Raw genomic sequence first — 22,713 nt, 5'->3', positions numbered from 1 at the left:
ATAATGCCGTTGTATAAATCTATGGTGCGGCCGCATTTGGAATACTGTGTACAGTTCTGGTCGCCTCATCTCAAAAAGGATATTATAGAGTTGGAAAAGGTTCAGAAGAGGGCAACCAGAATGATCAAGGGGATGGAGCGACTCCCTTATGAGGAAAGGTTGCAGCATTTGGGGCTTTTTAGTTTAGAGAAAAGGCGGGTCAGAGGAGACATGATAGAAGTGTATAAAATTATGCATGGCATTGAGAAAGTGGATAGAGAAAGTTCTTCTCCCTCTCTCATAATACTAGAACTCGTGGACATTCAAAGAAGCTGAATGTTGGAAGATTCAGGACAGACAAAAGGAAGTACTTCTTTACTCAGCGCATAGTTAAACTATGGAATTTGCTCCCACAAGATGCAGTAATGGCCACCAGCTTGGATGGCTTTAAAAGAAGATTAGACAAATTCATGGAGGACAGGGCTATCAATGGCTACTAGCCGTGATGGCTGTGCTGTGCCACCCTAGTCAGAGGCAGCATGCTTCTGAAAACCAGTTGCTGGAAGCCTCAGGAGGGGAGAGTGTTCTTGCACTCGGGTCCTGCTTGCGGGCTTCCCCCAGGCACCTGGTTGGCCACTGTGAGAACAGGATGCTGGACTAGATGGGCCACTGGCCTGATCCAGCAGGCTCTTCTTATGTTCTTATGTTCTTATAACTTAATAAACAAGAGCTACCATCATCATTAGAACAAAAGGCCATCTTTAATATTTTTCTTGTGCTGTATTGCAGTTAGGGATGGGTGAGTCAGTCTGTTCTTGTCTACATTGCTTTCACATGTGTTCATTCTAAGTCTCTTCCATCCCATTTCCATGGAAAAACAAAATCCATCATGAAATTTGCATTTAACTATGTATTTTATGTTTAAACTGGACAGCTGCACTGCAACATTTGGAAAAGTATGATGGGGATGAATTGCAATCTTCCCATTAGTCCACAATCAAGTCAGTTTGTTTCAGAATTCAGAAAAGTTTAATTCCTCAAGCACCCCAGTTCCAACCATCAGAACCAACATAGTTTTAAAAATAAACATGTTTGAGCTTAACTCTTACCCCTACTGATAATAATGTTCTTTCACCAGTTATCCCTACTAATTGATCAACAAAACATTAGGTAATTATGGCTGCAATCCTATGCCCACTTACCCAGGAATAAGTCCTATTCAATTCAGTGGGACATACCTCTGAGTAGACATGTATAGAATTGCACTGTAAAAGGATTAAACCTTGTAACTTTTTTTGATTTGTTTGTATGTTGTGAACCACTTTGATATTTTATAAATGAAAAGTGGTACATAAGTTTTTTTTTGTTTTTTGTTTAAAAACCGTGGTTTTTAGGCTGTCCAAGTCGTATAGTAACAAAATGAGTTACAGCTGCTTGAAACTATTTCTGCAGTTATTATTTCTTGTTGGCTTTTCCATTTCACTACTGTTTTATGGTCTATATTATGTTTTATATTTTATTTCTGTATGCTGTTCATTTATTCTATGAACAGTTTATAAACTCTGAAATTAAATGAATAAATAAAAAATCTAGGAACAAGATAGTTGAATGACACATATCTTTGTTTTCAACCTGATTTCATTATGCTTTAACAGTACTGCAGCAGTTTATACCGTTAGAAGTATCTTGTAATTATCCAGTTAGTTATCTCATTCTCCCAAAAGCAATTAGTCATAGGATATTAATTGTTCTTGGGTCTTTCTTAATGTATGAGAGTACACTTCTTACGAAAGCAATGTAACTTGTGGGCTGGAGCTCAGAAATTTCAGCTTCAGTATCTATTGTGATGTGTAAAGTAGCAAAATATATTACAGAGATTATGAAAGATGCCATCATGGAAATCCTTCAACTATTTATGCATGTTACCTTTCGCATATAAGCAACCTCCCTCCCCCAAAATAAGAGCACCACTAAAAACTACATCCTGTGTGAAGCTGTTAGAGGCAATAGAATGAAGGGTAATAATGTGTTAGCATAATTTCCACCAACCAGCACAAAAAGGCGATATTAGTAGGATAACCTCAAGATTTGCAGGCATAGAAAAAAATCTTTAGGAGCCCCACCACCAACTTCCATGAGCTCAGTGGCCATGTGATGTTGACTGATTGAGAGGGGGGGAAACTGAAAGCTGGATAGGGAAGAGAAGTGGAATGGAGTGGCTGGAAGAAGAGACACACAGATATAAAAAGGGGTACAGAGAGCCATCTCATTGTCCAGATAGGTCATTTCCAGGTTCATGTTGAGAAGCTATTTTTAAATGTCCCAACAGATAGAATTGAGAGCTGCCTATTTCAATCAGTGCAAAAACCCAACATTTTAATGTAGCTAGGATTGGACAAGCATGTCTCCCCTCCTTAACCCCCCCCCCCAGCATCTCAGTGGGCACAGAAGGGAGGGAAAAGGGAAAGTGGAGAGTGGAATGGAACATATGGATTTGCTCCACAATACAGAAATACGGAGTTGTTAATGTATCAAAAGGTGTTGGCTTCCCTTTAAATTACTAAGGTATTACGCAAACAGAGTGATGAACCCTTTTTCCTGTGCGGGACCATTGACCCACAGGAGGCATCAACTGTCTAATAGTGAACTTGGTCAGATTTGATGTTGGGCAAAGTTGGAAGCATTGTAGGACTGTGTAGCTCTTTCTGTCTGTGCCATCCCATCTCTCTCTCTCTCTCTCTCTCTCTCTCTCTCTCACACACACATACACACACACACACACACACACACACACACACACACACACAGCGAGAGAGAGAGCAGAAGAGGAAGTGATTCCAAAGGGAGGTATGGAGAGTAAGTATTGAACCCATTGTGTCCAGAGAGCTGGATAATACTGAGGGCTGCATGAGATTAGGCTGAGAACTGCATGAGGCCAACAAGCCACACGTTCCCCTATCCATATGTATGAATCTCTGGCAGACTGCGTGATTTATCTAGAGGTCATGTGTCAGGGCTGGGCCATTGGCAACAGTATATGGTGAGCCAGGAGTTGTGTCCTTCAGTTCTTCAAAAGTTTTCTTCCACTGTGAAAGAGGCTACCATTTTCATCCACATTCTCAAGGCACTTGAACATTCCTCTAGAATTTCTCTGGTTGTGTGATTTGGGGCTCATCTTACAGTTAAAGTAGCTGAGAGTGGTGTATGTGTTTTGTTAAGAACATAAGAACATAAGAAGAGCCTGCTGGATCTGGCCAGTGGCCCATCTAGTCCAGCATCCTGTTCTCACAGTGGCCAACCAGGTGCATGGGGGAAGCCCGCAAGCAAGACCCGAGTGCAAGAACACTCTCCCCTCCTGAGGCTTCCAGCAACTGGTTTTCAGAAGCATGCTGTCTCTGACTAGGGTGGCAGAGCACAGCCATCATGGCTAGTAGCCATTGATAGCCCTGTCCTCCATGAATTTGTCTAATCTTCTTTTAAAGCCATCCAAGCTGGTGGCCATTACTGCATCTTGTGGGAGCAAATTCCGTAGTTTAACTATGCGCTGAGTAAAGAAGTACTTCCTTTTGTCTGTCCTGAATCTTCCAACATTCAGCTTCTTTGAATGTCCACGAGTTCTAGTATTATGAGAGAGGGAGAAAAACTTTTCTCTATCCACTTTCTCAATGCCATGCATAATTTTATACACTTCTATCATGTCTCCTCTGACCTGTTCTCAGTAAAGCAAGAGTCAGAAACCTGTGGCACTCCAGATGTTATTGGACTCCAACTCCCATCATCCCTGACCATCAGCCATACCTCTTCTCCCAGGCATTTTAGCACGTTTTTTTAAAAAAATTTAATTGTGTTTTTAAATTGTTTTTGTGTTTTAATATATTTGTTTTTAATGTTTTTAATTGCTGTAAACTGTCCAGAGAGCTTCAGCTATGGGGTGGTATATAAATGTAATAAATAAGTAAAATAAATATAGGCTGGGACTGATGGGAGTTGGAATTCAACTGAATCTGAAGCACCACACCCCTGCAATAAAGTCTGAAAAGTAATTTGCCCCTTATAGTAGCAATTTATTGGGTATCTGAAAAATTTATTGGGTATCTGAAAAATTGTCTGGAAAACAATTATGTCTGTAACTATGAGTTGGGCATCAGGAAGCACAATGGATTTGTGGGTTTAAGTGTTTGGCTTTGGTGAGTGCCTTCTTCATGTGACTGGCTAATGTTTTAGCAGAAGAAAGCTGACAATCAGCATTTTATTGTCACTGAAATCAAGGAAAGGGTATTGTGAAGTGTAAGAGTTGTCACTGCATATCTGCTACTCAGATTATCTGCTTAATAGACAAAAAGTTACTTTAGGGTCCAGTGGCATTTTTCAAATTTTTTGTTGTTGTTCAGCAGATCCACACCATACATTTAAAGCACATTCAGTGCACATTTAAAGCATGCAACTTCCCTCAAAGAAACCTGGGTACTACTTTGCTGGGAAATGCAGCTCTGTGAGAAGTAAACTGAAGTTTCCAGTATTCTTCGGGGGAAGTTATGTGCTTTAAATATATGGTTGGATCTGCCCATTGTTGAACTAGTGGAGCCTCTTGCCAGATCACAAAACTCCATTTTTAATGTCCCCTGAATGTCAAAAGCTGTAGCTGATCAAAAACTCCAGATCCTTGCTAGGGTTTTGGAAACACTGCTCCAGGTCTGAGGATCACACCCTTTGTCTTAAAACGCACCCTGTTAAAGGCCAGGGTAGAGAGGCTGCCTTGTCCTTGTAGCTTGTAGAAATGGTAGTCTGTCGTTTAATTCAGGTTTTCTGTTCCAGTTTTCACATCTAAGCACTTGGAGGAAAACTGCCAACCATCACTCAAGAGTTCTTAATGGGGATGGAAAGCAGTGTGAAGAGAGCAATGCTAGAGCTTCGAACAAAAGGAAATTAACTTGACCCAAAACTCCTTGTTTTAACTACATTCATTCAGTGCTTCTCTCTCTCCCCCGTCTCCTGGATATTTGAGATTTGAGATTCTTGGTTTTGAAATACAAGAGAAAAGACTGCCAGCAAAACTTTGTCTCATTTTCTTTGACTAGAAATCACTGAAGCATGTTCAATGAGTTAAAGGGATTCAGTTTCACAGGCATGTCTTTATGTTTGCCCTGTGACTCTAATTTTCATTGTCCCAAAGGAGATTTATATGTCTTGCAGAAGAGACACCAGTTTTCAAGCAAAAGAAGGGCACAATTGTGTTTTTTTGTGTGTGCTTGAACATGATTTGGCTCTGTTCTGTTTACAAATGGAAGACAGCATGAGCCACTTTTCTGACTCTGGGGGCAATATGATACTTGAACAGAAAGTATAGATTTTTTAAAAAATGTAATATTAAACAAATGTTTGGTTAATATAGTGATAGTTTATGAATAATTTACCATGCACCAAGATTAGTGGTTGCACCGCTTTTCCACATACAGTCACTGACTAATCATTGTCTCCTAATTCACACCATTTGGATATGAATACATATGTGAATTGGTACAATGTGTGCAAGGACCTGATGGATTTAAATCTAATGTTGCACAATATGTACATGTGGACCAGCATTGGTCTACCTTCAGATGTGTTACCGAATCCTGCTGCCTCCATTATTGCTAGTTCTTGGTACATTGACCCCAGGAACCTGAGTCACCGAAGTACATGGGTGAGGTGTCTAGGAATAAAAAATGTGCCCTGAGGCATGATTAGATCTGGCAATCTGGTGCAGAAGATGCCCATACCTGAGGGATGGGTAAATCTGTCAATTTCAGTTTTTCTCAGTTCCTTGTTTTTCCAATCTTACATTCAGTTCTCCACTTTTCAAGATCATTCTTTTTAAAGTCTTCATGAAATTTCATCAGCACATTTTTGTATGCAATTTTGCTTGATGTACACATTTTTGCAACGCAATTTTGCCTAATAGAATGTAGTTTTGTATGTTATTTTTCAGTAACATAAACATTTATGTGCACCCTTTTACCATAATATAGTCATTTTTGTACATATTACTTGACTGGATAATGACCTTGCAAAATTCAGAGAATTTCATAGGATGGCTGTGTTTCAGTTTTCAAATTGTTTCAGAAAATGCAAATTAGGTTGATCTGCCTTTAAATGCAAATGAATCACATTTCTCCTCCATCTAAAGTGCCTGCCAAACCTTAGGAAATGATTTCATTTCTCCCTGTTCCATGTTTCTTTCTTGTCCAGGACCCACACTCACCAAGTCACAAAACACATGAAGATTGCCACCAGAAGGAAGCCTGCATTACAGCCTGGGTCTTCCTTCTTTGAATGGAAAAAGTCTTGCCTTATCAGTATGAAGCTTATGTAGAACAAAGATCTCCCTTCTTGTGCGGAAACTATTTTATTCTGCATATGGTACACTGCAGTTGATTTGGCTCATGCTTGGCCCTTCTCAGAATACTTAAAAGACATGCAGATTCATTAAGGTATAGTTTCAGTCGTACACTGAAATTTGGGAGCAGATCTCCAGGATGTAGTAAATGCAGTTGTTACATAAGTTTGAGCATCTTCCCACTACAGTTATACATCAGATACAAGTATAAAAATGGTGAGCAATTGATACACATGGCAAGATTCCCTCTAATGGTGGTTACGCCAGATTTTTTAGAGAGTGAAGCATCTCTGTGCCATTCACCACTAATTGCAAAATATGCAGTTAATTTTCTCATAATTTCCTATCAGAATTAGTTGGTCTGTGTCCACCCATCTGGCACCCAAGTCATGCTGCTGCTGCTGCAGTTGGAAAAGGTGGGGAGAAGAGGAGATTCCGTGCATTTCCCACAGTGAAATCCATGTACTCTGAAACATCCCTGGAAGTCTCGACTCTCACTCCAGGTGTGATTCTTTGAGTCACATTTGCTTGTTACAGCAGAAGAGGGGAAGACTGAAGTGCCCGTTTTTAGTGTAGCTTTCTCCATTCTGGTTCCTAGAGGTGTAGTTGTCCAGGGTCTTGGGGGTCTTAGACTCCTTACTTTTTTTGAAGCAAGATCCCAGTAGGGTCCTTATGTCTCAAGCATATTATGAGCTAATTAGCATAAAAAAGGAGATTGTTAGCTATTGAGAAGAGTCTTCTAACATGCTTCCTTGGCCTTTCCTGCTGAACTAACTAACACTCTCCCCCTTCATGCTGATTGACTCCTAGGGACATCTGTCCTTGTGAGAGAAGGCATTAACAAGGATCTCATTCCAGCAGCAAAAGAAAAGGGTGTGTGGCTATGTCTGTCATGAAGGGTCCCTGCACTTCTGAATTTGCCACTACGTTACTGCTGGTACCTTCCAGATGTTCTTGACTACAGCTTCCATCAATCCTAGCCAGATTGTTCTCCTAAACAACTGGAAGGCACTAGGCTCCGGAAATCTGCTCAGACACATTTCTGTTTAATATATGACCCAGCAGTCAGTGTGCTAGAATACCTGATTTTCTGGTCTCTTCAGGCCCGATGGTTCTATAATTTGAAGACTGACGCCCAGCAGCAGCAAAGATGTACAAGGTTTTATTTGTTTGTTTGTTTGTTTGCTGAGGGGGTGGAATTGATGCTGCTTGACTTAATTTCCTCCTAACATTAAAGAAAACAAAATACCTTAGAGAAATAATATCAGCAAATGCCTGGGCCATTTACAATTCAAGCGAAGAGTTTCTGGCATTGGGTTGGGTTGTCCATCACATTTTTTGTGTCTTCACTGTTTCATTTTCATGCTTGTTGACATGCTCGTTCACATTTTATTATATCAGATAGGTTTGATTCATCTGGAGGAAAAAGTTTAAAGAGGTCACATCTTATAATCATGCTAGCATTTCCACTTGTTGAAAGCTATATATTTTCTTTTTAATTTAAATGCGGAAAAATGCTCTTGGATTACTACAGCTAAGCTGCAGAAATCAATGGAATTTATTATCAGGGGATGTCTAATCTCTACAGCTAATACAAGACTTTACAGCTATTGATTACAGGTGAGGGATACACAAACTGTTAATCATGAATGGAGGCTGCAGAATAAACATACCATCAGATAAACAGGCAAGCAATTGCCAGCAGTGCAGTTATATCTTTGTCTCTTTACTCCATCTCTGCAGCAGGGACAAATACCTTTTGCATGTATAAAGATATGTACTAAAATATATATTTCCACTGGATCTGGAATCTACTGTGATACTGCTCTATTTAACTGTAAGTCACCTAGAGGCTTTTGCATACCTGATGCATAAATGCAATATTATAATAATAGCAATAGTAATAGTAAGTTTAGTAATAGTAATAATAAAAGTAAATTTATTATTACAGGTGGTTTCTTCAGCTCTCCACAATATATATTCAGTAACAGATTTACTCACCAATTATGTCAGTTCCCAGGAGAAAAGAGAAAACAACAAATCTAATAGATTTTCATGAACTCAAATTATAACCTCTATTTTAAATAAAAGAAAGATATAGGGCCACTTCACATTGAATTTTTACGTTTATGATCCTTTCGTTTCCAACTAACCCTATATGGAATTCTACAGTGCATGTAGAATTTGTTGCATTTGAATGCTCCAGGTTTTTGTGTAGGGAACATTATAATGCTTTTCAGATATCTGAGTTAAGGGCTGGTACACACAGTTAACATGGAGCAAGCTCTTTTTCTTCTTCAAAAAAAAAGACCTCCCATAGCTAGTGACTCCCATCCCATACATAATGTATAGAACTACGTATCCTATGAATTTCTACTATCTATCCCATTGAGAGCCTCCATGTCTGTGCTGTGTGCTACTCTAAAATGCTAGGTGCCTGACTTATCAATGGAAAGAAGTAGTGTGTGGGTGAACTGACTCAGCGGAGATGCTTGGAGGTATTATACAGCCACGAGAGTGGCTGTATACTATAGCCAGCGTGGATTTTTTCCATTCCGCAGCGTTAAATTGAAAATGCCCCCCATGCCATTCTGATGCTTCTCATAAGCTGATTTCAAAACAACCTTACAAAACTTATAGTACTGAATTCACAAATGCTTGCTTAACAACTCCATAAATTTTCATGGCAATACACTAAACAGTCAGAGAGAATCAACAGTTTGAAGTGTAAAAAGAGTGTAAAAAGGTCCCAGGCTATGGTCTGAAGGCACATAAGGCCAGCTCCCTGCTGAAGCTAAGCAGGGTCAGGTCTGGTCAGTGCCTGGATGGGAGACCACCTGGTAACCATATGTAAGCATCCTTGGGTTTCTATCATGAAAAGAAGGGCGGGGTAGAAATGTAATAAATAAATAAAAAGAGAGAGAAAAACCAGACCCCTTTTGGACTTTTTTCTGTCAAGGAGTTCTCGCAATCTGTTGAAATTCATTAAAAATCAGCCATGTACACAGAGTACTTGTACTCTGACCTTCAACCTCGGCAGTTTAAAAGTTAAAAAAAAAAGCCTGGCTGATTTTTAATTAATTTAAGAAATTTTACATTGTACTCGATGATAATGTTGGGCATGCTCAGTAAGAACTAACTGTCAGTGTTCTAAAAGTCAGACTCAACTGCTGAGCTTGGCTAATCAGGGGGCCACACCCAAGCCAGTCCTTGATTTCACTTAAGACAGTCATGGCTTCCCCCAAAGAATCCTGGGAAGTGTAGTTTGCGAAGGGTACTGAGAGGCGATTTCTATTCCCCTGACAAAGCTCCAGTGGCCAGAGTGGTTTAACAGTTAGCCACTCTGACTGAAGCTCTGTGAGAAGAACAGGGTGTCTCCTAGCAACTCTCAGCACCCTTCACTAACTACACTTCCCAGGATTCTTTGGGAGAAGCTATGACTGTGTAAAGTGAAATAAAGGTCTAGAGTGGATGTGGCCAGGGACATCTTTGGTTTAAATTTGGGTGGGAGGCTACATATGCCTGCTATAGAATAAAAAGGTGCGGGAAATGCTGAAAAGCAATGATATAGTTCACAGTGTTTTCCTTTTGGAAATAAAAGGGGCTTCTCCTCTGCCCAGTGCCCACCCATCCAATCTCTTACCCTCCCTTCCCCTCCCCCAGGTCAGTTTCACCTATCCTAAACATGATTGCACAGAAATAAATTCCATTGAACACAAAAGTATGCAAATGATCAGACCCATCCTCTCTTCTCCTCCCTCCTATCCCCTCCCTCTTGCCCCTTCCCTCACCCTTCCTTTGCCCCTCCCTCCCCATCCCCTTCTAATCCTCTCCTTCCCCTTCTCCCCCCATGGTCAGTTTTACCTATCTTAAGCATGATTGCACGGGAGTAAATCCCATTAAACTCAATAAGCATGCAAATGATCAAACCTGCCCTCCCATACTCCTTCCTCCCAACATCTCCCTTTTGCCCCTTGCCCCCCAGTTCCTTTGCCCCTCCCCTTCCACTCCCCTCCTTCCGCTCCCCTCCTTCCGCTCTCCTCTCCTTTTCTCCTTCCGTCTCTTTTCCCCTCCCCCTCCTCCTCCCCCGTGGTCAGTTTTACCTATCCTAACCATGATTACATGAGAGTAAATCCCATTGAATTCAATAAGCATGCAAATGATCAAACCTGCCTTTTCCCTCCTTCCCCTCTCCTCTCCCTTCCTCCTCTCCTGCCCACTCCAGGCCTCCCTCCCTCCCCCCGGCCAGTTTTACCTATCCTAATTGCAGGGGAGTAAATCCCACTGAACCAATAAACATGAAAATGTTCAAACCTACCCTTCTCGTCCCCTCCCCCTCCTGCCTGATCCCCTCCCTCCTCCCCATCCCCTGTGGTCAGTTTCACCTATCCTAAGCATGATTGCAGGAGAGTAAATCCCACTGAATTCAATAAGCATGCAAATGATCAATCCATTCTCAGCAAACTTGCACAGGATCCCATTTCTTACCTCCTGGATTAAAAAGCAGATAATTTCTTGTTACCAAATACTTCCAAGCTACATAGGAAGTGGATTGGACTGTGAAAGACCAACCCAAATTGCAGTACAATATCTCAGAGAGGGGGTCAGGTCTCGTGCTCCCCTGGTGCGTTCAGTATAGCTGCTCAATTTCCCTGCTCTTTAAAGTTTGATAGAAATATCTGTGGGCTATAGGTATGTTCTTAAACTGCAAGGTTTTTTGCCTTTTAGTGAATTTAGTATGTGGTTTTGGTTAAGGTTAAGAAGCAATAAAAGGTTGGTGTGACATGGATGAAACCAAATGCATTCTGGCCATCTCTTTCACTGGTCTCAATAACTGGTGCTGTGTTCCTTCTGTTCTAACCCCACTCATTCTCAGTTGAAAGTGTGTGAGTAACTTAAGGCAATTTATTTTAATTTATTAAATGTAGATATATTTATTTAAATTTATATAGGGAAGGTGCTCGTGCTATTTATTTATGGGAGAGGTCAACTCAGGATAGATTGCTGCCTTTTAAAATATTTTTAATTATGGAAGAACAGTGGCAACAAAGTGTCTACGTCTTCTTTATGTGTATGGGCATTTTTGTGTGTTTATTTATAAATGGCTATTCCATTTTTTTTAAAAAAAAAAAACCCATCAAAGCAATTTACAACAAACAAAAGTTGTACAATAAATTTTTTTGTAAAATATACAGCAAAACAAAGGTCAACTACTGCAAAAAGATGCTTCTTAATTGCCTGCCTAAGCCTGGTGGAACAGAAAGGTTTTCAGCAGGTATTTAAAGGTTAAAACAGAAGATGCCTGCTGAATCTCTGTTGGTGGAGCATTCCAGAGAACTGGGCCGATGACACTGAAAGCTCGATTTCATGTCAATGTTAAATGAGCCTCACCCACTTGGGGGGATGTCCAGTGCTGCTCCTGAAGATGATCTTAGTGACTGAGCTGGGACATGAGGGTTCAAGCAGTCCCTAAGGTACCCTGGACCTAAGTTATTCAAAGCTTTGTAAATTAATACAAGGACCTTGAACCAGACACGGTAGTAGTAGATGAGCAACCAGTGCAGATGTTTTAAGGGTAGTGTCACATGTTGTCAGCCATGTACCTCCATCAGCAGTCTGGCCACCGCATTTTGGACCAGCTGAAGCTTCTGAACCAGGCCCAAGGGTAGTCCCACATAAATCTCATTGCAGTCTGAAGCTTACCAATGCATGGACTAGAGTGGTCAGGCTATCTTTGTTCAGGAACAGCTGTAGCTGATGAACCAGACAGAGCTGGCAAAAGACACTCGTAGCCACAGAGGATACTTGGGCCTCTAGTGACAAAGATGAATCCACCCCTAAGCTGCAGACCTGCTCCTTCAGTTGGAGTGCAGCCCTATACAGAACAGGTGACTTCCTTATCTCCCAGACATGGGAACCACTTTTCCAAAGAGCATCCCTCTTCCCATGATTCAAGCACAGTTTATTGGCCCTCATCCAGTCCACAGCATTCAGACACAGATCCAGGGCCTTCACAGCCTCTCCTGATTCAGATGTTATGGAGAAATAGAGCTGCATGTCATCAGCATCCTGATGACACCATGCTCCAAAACTTTTAATGACTGCTCCCAACATTTTCATATAGATGTTAAATAGCACTGGGGAGAGAATAGTCCCCTGGGGAATCATAGCATAAATGTCAGGGGGCTGAGGAACACTCACCCAATGGTACTGTTGGGACACGGTCCTGAAGGTAAGAGTGGAACCTCTGTAATATGGTGCCTCTGATACCCATCCCACTGAGTCGGTCCAGGAGCATATCGTGGCCAATGGTATCAAAGGCCACTGAGAGATCGAGCAGAAGTAACAGGATTTCTCTCATGATAAACGTCATCCATCAGGGTGACCAAGGCTGATTCTGTTCCAAAACCATGTCTGAATCTAGATTATAATAATCAGTCTCATCTAGGAGATTATGTTACAGATTATGGTGCACTCTACTAGTGGTGTGGCAGCTTCCTAATTAATATAGAGCAGGAATAGTGCCCTCCAACTCTCATAAGCCCCAGCCAGCATGGCCAGTGCTCACGGATGATGGTAGTTCTAGTCCCAAACATCTGGAGCGGCACAGAAGATAACTTGCAAAACAGACAACTGGATCCTTGGCTATGAATTTTCCACCTTGGATTGTCCATCCTGTGCTACTCAATGTATGGGCAAATAGTTTCTGTATTTAATAGGTGTCCTAATAATTCAAGCAAGATAACTCACAGGTAAGTTGGCCATTCTAAATTGCACTTTGGCTCATAACGATATTATTTAGCTTTTCTACCATAGGCCAATATTATTATTTTTATAGTGCAGAAGGAGAGTAGAGGCTGACAGAAGTGTGGCAAGTTTGGGACTGAGATGAGCTTTGATCCAGTGACTTCCAGTGTTGCAGGTCACACTCTTAGCTACTTTGTTACATACTGGCTTTCATAAAGAGAATTCTTCATTTCAGTGTCCCATCAGTGGTAAGCTCTGTGGGCCAGCAGCAAGTGCCTATGTACCATACTGAAGAACATTTGCTTGGGAAATCTTTGCAAACAGATGAAAGTGGATAGCATCCAAAATCAGAAAAAAGAAAAAAAGGGGGGAACCCCAAGATGCTAGAAAAATATATATATTATTCAATATGGGCTATTGAATAAAATATATTTTTTTCTAGCATATTGGGGTTTCCTCCTTTTTTTCTTTTTTCTGGGAAAACTTTAGTCTGGCTCCTGATTATGTCTTGCAGTCTGGGACAAGAGAATACAAGGGAAGAAAATCTGGTAAAGGCATCAGATACTGTCACTGTTCTTTTTATCGTCATCCAGTGCCTTTGCTATGAAATTTGTTTCATTGTTTTCAATTTCACACTGACAAATGTGTGTGTTATCTTTGGACCAGAAAAGCTACTTCCTTTTATTTCAGATAAATGGAACTGAAATTGTGCATTCTGATCAACCTATGGGATTTCTGTTGAAAAGCAGCAACAGCAAAAGCACTTGTCATGCTTGAGTATCCTATCCATGTGTACATCTTTGAGAAATAGCCTTTTTGTCACAGGCTCTGGGACATACTCTGTTTTACTTTGATTGACAGCAGGTAATGTGTTTTATCATTAAAATTGGTTTTGAGGAGATGCGTGTTGCTGTCCTTGTTTCCATTCTAACTGTGGAGGCCTTTTTGTTTTGAAAACAATCTCTGAATAAATGGAGATAACCTCTACAAAGAGGCACTGATATTGACCTGTCATATCATGTGTTGCTTATCACGCACTAAAGAAATTGAATTTCATTTTAGCCATTATCTTGAGCTACTTATTAAATCATTCTGCTGTTGAAAGGTGGCTGGTGGGTCAACAGGTTTTGTGTCTTTCCTCTGTGTGTCTGTCTGTTGTTGACCTTTAGAGAATTACTAAAGCTATTATTTATTGTATCTTATAAAGTTGTGTGCAGTCTTCCTGATCCATAAAGGTGTGTAAGCATACACGTCATGCATGCAGTCTCTCTTTAATATATACTGTTTCCATTTTGTCATCTGGGAAACTAGAATTTCTTTTCCCATACTACTCTTGAAGAAGCATCAGCTTAGTCTCTGATACGAGGATTAATGTTTGATGTTAAATAAATTGGTGGATGTCCATCCTGTCCTGGATGGGGTTGCACTCCCCCTGAAGCAGCAGGTTCATAGCTTGGGGGTTCTTCTAGAACCATCTCGGTCACTTGAGGCTCAGGTAGCCTCAGTGGCACAGAGTGCCTTCTACCAACTTCGGTTGGTGGCCCAGCTACATCCCTATCTGGACAGGGATAACCTGGCTTCAGTTGTCTATGCTCTGGTAACCTCCAAGATAGATTACTGCAATGCACTCTATGTGCGGCTGCCTTTGAAGACAGTTTGGAAACTGCAGCTTGTGCAAAATGCAGCGGCCAGATTGGTAACGGGGAACAGACGGTTCGAACATATAAAACCGATTCTGGCCCGCTTGCATTGGCTGCCTGTATGTTTCTGAGCTCGACTCAAGGTGCTGGTTTTAACCTATAAAGCCTTACATGGCTTGGGACCACAATACCTGATGGAACGCCTCTCCCAACATGAACCCACCTGTAGACTACGCTCAACATCCAAGGTCCTCCTCTGGGTGCCTACTCCAAGGAAAGCTGGGAGTCTGGCAACAAGGGAGAGGGCCTTCTCAGTGGTTGCCCCCAAATTATGGAATGATTTCCCTGACGAGGTGTGCCTGACGCCAACACTGTTATCTTTTCGGCACCAGGTCAGGACTTTCCTGTTTTCCCAGGCATTTTAGCATGTGTTTTTAAATTGCTTTTTAAAAATGTGTTTTTAAAATTTGTATATATTTTTTAATGTTTTAATTGTTGTAAACCGCCTAGAGAGCTTCGGCTATGGGACGGTATGTAAATGCAATAAATAATAATAATAAATAATAAATTCTCCATTTCCAATGGTAAAAAGTGTGCCTTTGAACGCAAATCACTAACCATGGATACATCCCCATATAGGAAGGAATTGGCATAGGATTAATGATTTTTTTCTTCCCTCCAGCTTCCTGTCTGGACTTCAGTGCATGCACATTGCAACACATTGGCCATTATGCAGAATGGGAAAACTGTTTGTGCTGCTTACACATTTATTCAGCCATTGCTGTCCTCCCTGGGAGGCTGAAATAATGTGCTAGATGGGATCCTGTGGAGAACAGTGATGGCTAGAAGAGTGTATGAAAGGTGGTATGGCCATATCATTCTCTGTAATGTTCAGTTTGCTGCAGTGTGCAATTTAATTTTTTATCCATAAGTCTTAAGACACATAGAATTACATTTTCAGTAAGCTCCAGATGGTAGTATTTTGGTTTTCATTAATGCATATTACAGCACTATCCAAAGTTATTCTTAAGGTCAATAAAAGTTCTGTTTCCAGAAGGGTGGTTGCTGTGGGTTATATTCAACATAGCACTAAGTCAGGGATCCTCAGTGCAAGGATTTCCTCTAGCACAATGGAACTTTTCCTCCCTCTCCTCCTCCTGTGCACCCCCTAAATCTGTTCTAGTGATTCCCCAAACCCTCCTGAAAAGATTTGAGTAGGTTGCAGGTCACATGGAGAGGGGAGAGAGAGGAGAAAGTCCCATTGTGCTGTCGACCATCCTTGTGCCAATGGAACGCGGTATCAAAACAGCAAAGTGTCTTATGGCACTTTCAAAGCTAGCAAGTTTATTGTGGCGTCAGCTTTTGTAGACTAGACTTCACTTTATCAGAAGCGGGACATGTATTGATCTTTGATCAGCAGAAGTCAGAGTACAAGGTACAAAGTGCAGTTACCTGCATTCTATTACTTTTGGAAATAAATAGTTTAGCAGTTCATTTCAAGTCATAAATACTACATTATAACATGGTGTGGCTTAGTCTATTTGAGTAAGATGGCTCCAGAGTTATCAGAGCCAATTTTATCTATACATGAACAAAGATGCATGCAAAGAATCCACCTGACTTCCAGTGCTTTTGAAAGACAATTTCCTTTGTATCCTGCTTTTCTTTCCTGCTTGTCAGAAAATTGAACACTACATGATATTTTGCACCTACCATCATTTTAGGATGACTGCCTAAATAGATAAATAAAGCAACCTATTTGCAACTGCATCCGACTTAACGTATGTCACCTTCTTTATTTCTTTTTCATAAAAGCTCATCCCAAGAAATTTTTTAAATATTCTTCCCCACCAGTGAACAAAAATGCAGTGAATAGCTCCGCTGTTTGCTGTTCATTTGGTTGCACCAGAGATTCTGGCTTGTTCCACTGGGGCTGAGACAAACATTTATTTATTTATTTATTTATTTATTTATTTATTTATTTATTTATTTATAGAATTTATTAGTCGCCCATCTGGCTGGCTGTCCAGCCATTCTGGGCGACGTACAACATAGGCATATAATACCTAGACATTGAAAATCTAAAAACAATGAAGATAAAATCTAGTCCACCCCAAAAGCCTGCCTGAAGAGCCAGGTCTTCAAGGCCCGGCGGAAACTCATCATAGAAGGGGCATGGCGGAGATCATTTGGGAGGGAGTTCCACAGGGTGGGGGCCACAACTGAAAAAGCCCTCTCTCTAGTCTTCACCAGTTTGGCTGTTTTGACTGATGGGATGGAGAGAAGGTCTTTTGAGGCTGATCTTGTTGGGCGGCATAGCTGATGAACATCTCTGTGTGCTGTCTCCGATAGATGTTCAGATGATGTCAGTGAGAGGATGGCCTTTACAGTGGTAGTTCCCCCCCACCCCCAATTGTGGAATGGTCTCCCCAGGGAAGCTCACCTGACACTGACTTTGTCATCTTTCCAGTGTCAAGCAAAGATATTTTATTCTCCTGGCCATTTGGACAGCACTGATGGCCTGGGTTATGATGGCTACTGGTGTACATCTTTGCATGGAGGGGACTGATATTTTGTGCTGTTTTAAACTATTTTTTCTGTGGATGAACACTTTTAATATTTTATATTTGTATAGGTTTATTTAGTATCTTGCATATTGTTATTACTGTAACTCATTTTGGGATGCCTCCGGATGTGTAAAATGATACATAAATACAATAAACTGGAAGGTTGCTTAGGCTGAGTCCTCACTTAGTAATGAGTTATGCTTCTTTTCCGTTCCCAATGCACAGATAATTGTATGTTAGCAGAATAGGCATTCCTTGAATTTAATTAGAAATTTGACTGTGTGTGTGAACAAATAAACTCATGAGCTTCTGTGAAGATGTGAATAATAATAATAAAAAGTACCTTGAAGCCCTTTGGAAGTATAGCCTGCATCTAGGAGGGCTCAGCCAGTATTCTATAGGGCAGAGAAGCCTAGAAAAGTAATAATCAGAACATGTTAGCTCTCTTCCAGTTTTCAATGAAATTATTCTTAATGAGATGCAATTAAGTTTTTGGAATTTACAAAACAATCTAGCGACCTCTTATCTGGAAGCGTAATTATTAGGAGATTACTTTCTACTGAGACTGCAGATGGAGGCTTTGTGGTGCAGCAGTTTAAAACAATTTAACCTGATCTCCAGAGACCCTGTTATGAATGTTCCTCCAAGTAGAGAGCAAAAATTGCATTTTGAAGCACCGTTTTCAGCAGCAATGGGACAGTTGGCAGAGTTTACCAAAGCTGTTGAGAGCAACCGCAGACTTTAATTACCATCTCAGCCTTAATAGAAATTGGTTGGTCTTTGCCAATGGTGAGGGCTTTGATAAGAAATCTCAACTTGTCTTTCCTCCCTCTCCTTTTTCTGGCAGGCAAAATAAAGAACACCTTTAATGTGCCTTCCAATCCTGGGACACGTCTGTTACATTTCAAGGGACTTTAAAAACATTTTTGCTCCACAATTAACAGCGGTCTAACTTCTTTAATGTAGTGTGGCTAGAATGCTTATTACCGTTCTGTCCTGGAGGTAACTAAATCAAAACACTTTGAAATTCAGTGTGACAGACTGAAACCTCACATCCTGTTTTTATTCTTTACTGTTAAGGTGGCTCAAGCAGTAGCCTTGATACCAGGTAGAGTTGCAGTAAGTTCGGGGGGGGGTTGAGGGGAGAGAGGGACTGCTTCTAGTCTTTCAACACATGAAACATGAAATTAAAATGGCAGAGCAAAACTAGACAGTGCATTAAATGTGTGTATGCATTTAATGTGGCTTTTTTACATTTAAGAAGACCAACCATGGAGGGGGGAAGTATCTGGGGCTAACCCTTTCCCCCATGCCACAATTCTGGTGAATATCTTCTCACACCCCTTCTGTAGCTGCCCTTTGCCTGTATTGGCAGCTTCCTTCAAGTCCATGAACACAATGAATATATCTAATTTCACACACACACACAGGCAGAAGGGAGGGGAGAAAAGTCCCACTTCTTTCATCTGCTGATGACTACAGTAATGTGTCATAAGGAAGGACCTCACATATAAGAATGTAAGATGAGGCCTGCTGAATCAGTCCAAATGCTCGTGTAGTGTCTCAGTGGTCACCCAGAATGCCTGCAGGAAACAACAGCACACTCCCCACATACTGCTTCCCAACAGTGGAAGTAGATCATAACCATCAAGGCTTAGTAGGCATTGAACGTATGCCACTTAAGCCTCAAGAGGAGAACTCCCCCATCCCCATCTTAAAATAAGCCTAGATATGGGACCTACTTTGAACTTTATTTGGTTCTTTTTTGACACCAAAAGGTGATCAAGTATATGTCATCAAAACACATAACATTAAAAAAAAGATATGGCAAATACTAGAATGAATGCGCAACATATATTGAATAAGTGACGTTCACTTATGTATTAAAAGGTCAGTCAAAAAGTAATGTGAGAATTCCTGAGGATAGAAAGAAGATAACAATTACGTGCTTGGGGAAGATTTGAAAAATAGACAGTGCAGCTACTGTTCCCAAGCATGCATGGTTGTACTGCTGGAGATGAGTGGCAACATTGGTATGAAAAGAGTCTTCCATGTATAAAATATTTACCATTTGTCACTCTCAGTTTTGTCTTTTTACATATATATATTTATCAAAGTTCTAAAAGTATTACAAAATTCAAAAATCATAAAGGAGAGATTACTGTGTGCAAGTAATACATCACATATAGCATTTTTACAGTCACAATGGCTTTGTGTGAATGTAAGACTGGACAATGGTTTAGCGCCACGAGAATAAGCCTAGCCTCCCCCTGGGGTGCTAGGCTTCCCTCTCTCTTCTCTGGTATGGCTTCCACTTCCATTTTAGATTAACAGTTTAGCATGGCATCCAAACTTTAAACAGCTATGGTCAGTGAAACCAAGCCAGCTTCATAAAATATGATTTGAAGTTAATTTTCCTCCATTAATCTTTACTAAGATTAACTGCAGTTTGTGCAGTTAATTAAAAGTGAAAGTGAAAGGTTCTGAATTTTTTCCAGCTGCACTGAAAGGGGCGGGGAAAACATGCAAGCCTGGGGGATGGGGGGAGAAAGAGAGACTGTATTTTCTTGTAATAATAATCTATGGTTCAATATTGTATCCACACTAGCTCAGAGTGAGACTGCATTAAGCTTAGTAAATTAGTTAATTAGATTTCTGTCCCACCCTTCCTCCCAGTAAGGTGACAGTTGATAACTGGGGGGGGGGAGAAATCACTCAGACACTAGTGGAAGGTTCCCAGAAGATTCATGTGTGCATACGCTCACAGTGCCTACATGCAAGCGTACCTTCCATGTGTTCATGAGGGGTTGCTGATTTTTCAGCTCCTCACACCACATGAAATACCACTTCACAGGGTTTCTCACCTTTGAGGCAGCTGAGCTAGGAATGGAGTGAGGACTGAAACGTCTTTGTGACGGCATGACCCATTAGTTTCCAAGCCAGTTCTACTGGGCCTTGTCCAGGCTGCTACATTCTGAAGGCCTGATTTTGCAGAGATGCATATGTTCATAGAAACAAGCTGATTATTGATGAGGTATAGCAGATGACTGAATATATGTTTTCAATGTTGTTTTCTTACATCATACCTGAAAAACCAAAACTTTGGCTTTTAATCAAAACGGTAATAGCTAATTCACAAGAGAAAAGATCTAGGAAGCTGGTCATTGTGAGCAGTAAAAACATTAATCCATACTTGGCATATTAATTCAGAAATGCACATGTGTCTGACAATATTTATAACTGTATTGTAAGGATTAAGGATGGGGGGTGGTTAAATGTTTGCATTGCATTGCGAACTGTATGCTTGAACACATTTAATGGAGCCCCTATTTAGCTGTGCCATCTGTGATTCGTGCTGTTTGCTTAGTTAAGATTTTTACTTTGGTAAATGAGCATTCTTAAAGACAATGAATGCTTATGAATAAAAAGAAGCTGATTCACCCTTAATCTGGTAGAATATTGAGATATACAAACTATAACTTGCTGTTGTAAATAAAGACACTGGGAATGTAGAGTGCAGGAATGTAGTGTACGTTGAGTGAATCTTTAATATATATGGTCATGGCCATTACTTTAATTGTGTAATCATTTTAATTAAGTCAGGCTATAAAGTTAGTCTTGCACGAGGGTTGAATACTCTGGGGAGATGGTGATAGATTGATGGCTGTCCAGGGAGGAAAACCAGTTATGCTGGTGCTTTCCAGTTGAATGGTGAGCTTTGCGCATGTTAGCAGTTAAGCTTGGGTGATGGTGCAGACCTTTACCATCTATGATGTTTCTTTGGGGGATCAAAGAAAGAACCTGGTGTTGGTTTGTTCAAAGTAATTTTATTTTAGTATTGTGTTGTTTTCACTTTGGCTTTTCTTTTGTGAATGAATAGCAGCATTACCCAACTAATAAATTTTAATTAATATCTCTATCATTTTGGTTAGTGCTAGTTTAGTAGAGCAATTAGTGTAATTAGTAAACAGCATTGCTTGGTGGCATGATAAATCACAGTGTAGAGTACACTGACTCTTCACCAGGATGATATATTATCCAATTTACTCAGATTTAATGCATGCCAAAGGAAACCACAAAACACAGAGAAGCAACAGCTGTGGTGAGCTTTGGTTGTTCTTGGTGAGTTTGCTGTCAAATACTTTGAATTAGTCCATAATTGTCAGGTAATCAACGTTTTATTTTTAAAAACATTTGTAATTTTAAAAAACTCTATATAAAATTGCAGATTTATGAATGTTTGTACGTTCTGTCAGATGTGACAACAGAAAGACAGATGTACAGTGGGTATTGTGCAAACTCAATCCACGAATGAGGGCTCTGTTTTTCTTGTGTAGCTACTGTGCTAGGACACTTCTGAAAGCGCTTAATGTTCTCTCTCTCTCTCTTTCTCTCTGTATGTTTTAGAGCCTATGAGAACACCAAAAACATTGAAGATTGCTGAGATCCAGGCCCGTCATATTGCTGTGGATTGGGAGTCTCTAGGTTACAACATTACTCGCTGCCATACTTTCAATGTCACTATCTGCTACCATTACTTCCATGGCCATAATGAAAGCAAGGCAGACTGCTTGGATATGGACCCGAAAGCGCCTCAGCATGTTGTGAACCATCTGCCTCCTTACACTAATGTCAGCCTCAAAATGATCCTGACTAATCCTGAGGGAAGAAAGGAAAGTGAAGAGACAATCATCCAAACGGATGAAGATGGTAGGTTCAAACTCCTCTTGATTTCTTAGCTGACAAATTCTTCTCTATGTTGCTTTTCTTCTACTTGAAAATTATTTATTGGTTGCACGTTCACAGTAGCCTGTTAATAGCTGCACATTAAAAAACAAAACCTGACTTTGTCTTTCTTAAGTACCCAAACAGAAATGATAGATATGTCAACACATATCAGTGTAAATACTGTGACTGTTTTTGTAAAAGTGTTTTGCTTGCACAATCCTTTAATATTGGAGAAAGCAGGAAAAGCAGAGTTTGATGTAGAATGAGGTGGCGTAAAGGATAGGGAATGGTCTGTAGGACATGTTGTGCTGCTCCTATTCATGTGTGAATTCTGCCCCCTCTGCCTGCTTAGGTGTTAAATGGTAGTTATTGTTGCTAACTGGTTAAAATGAAATGAAATGAAAATAACGTTCACTCCTAAATTCACTTTCATGATTCCCAAGTGAACCCTATTTGGGTATTCAACTTTGGACAACTATGCAAGGGAAGAGAGTAGGACCACACTCACTGGTCTTTGCCACCTCTGGCATGTCCCCATCCATTGGAAGGGAAAGGTCGAAATTAGGCAGCCTGGATGCTTGAGCATCACAAAGAGTGTGGACACAAACAGCAGGCTGCCTAATTCAGATCTTCCCATGCATTGTGACTTGGTGTCATAGATGCGACAATGGAGGCA

The 22,713-nt window shown here is 40.6% G+C and overlaps 1 protein-coding gene across 6 annotated transcripts in view; it reads left to right on the top strand.

Annotated features, from left to right (window-relative positions):
* The window catches only part of PTPRK (protein tyrosine phosphatase receptor type K), a 579,201-nt gene that overhangs the window by 418,971 nt on the left and 137,517 nt on the right, over positions 1-22,713 (top strand). For all 6 annotated transcript variants that reach the window (XM_061623803.1, XM_061623801.1, XM_061623802.1 and 3 more), the window contains one exon: positions 21,717-22,019. In XM_061623803.1, the coding sequence (XP_061479787.1) occupies positions 21,717-22,019 (303 nt within the window). The remainder of the gene's footprint in view (positions 1-21,716; positions 22,020-22,713) is intronic.

The sequence above is a fragment of the Rhineura floridana genome, chromosome 4 (genome assembly GCF_030035675.1).
Source record: "Rhineura floridana isolate rRhiFlo1 chromosome 4, rRhiFlo1.hap2, whole genome shotgun sequence".
Taxonomy (NCBI): domain Eukaryota; kingdom Metazoa; phylum Chordata; class Lepidosauria; order Squamata; family Rhineuridae; genus Rhineura; species Rhineura floridana.
The sequence above is the reverse complement of the archived record's forward strand: the minus strand, read 5'-3'. Positions and strand labels throughout refer to the sequence as shown.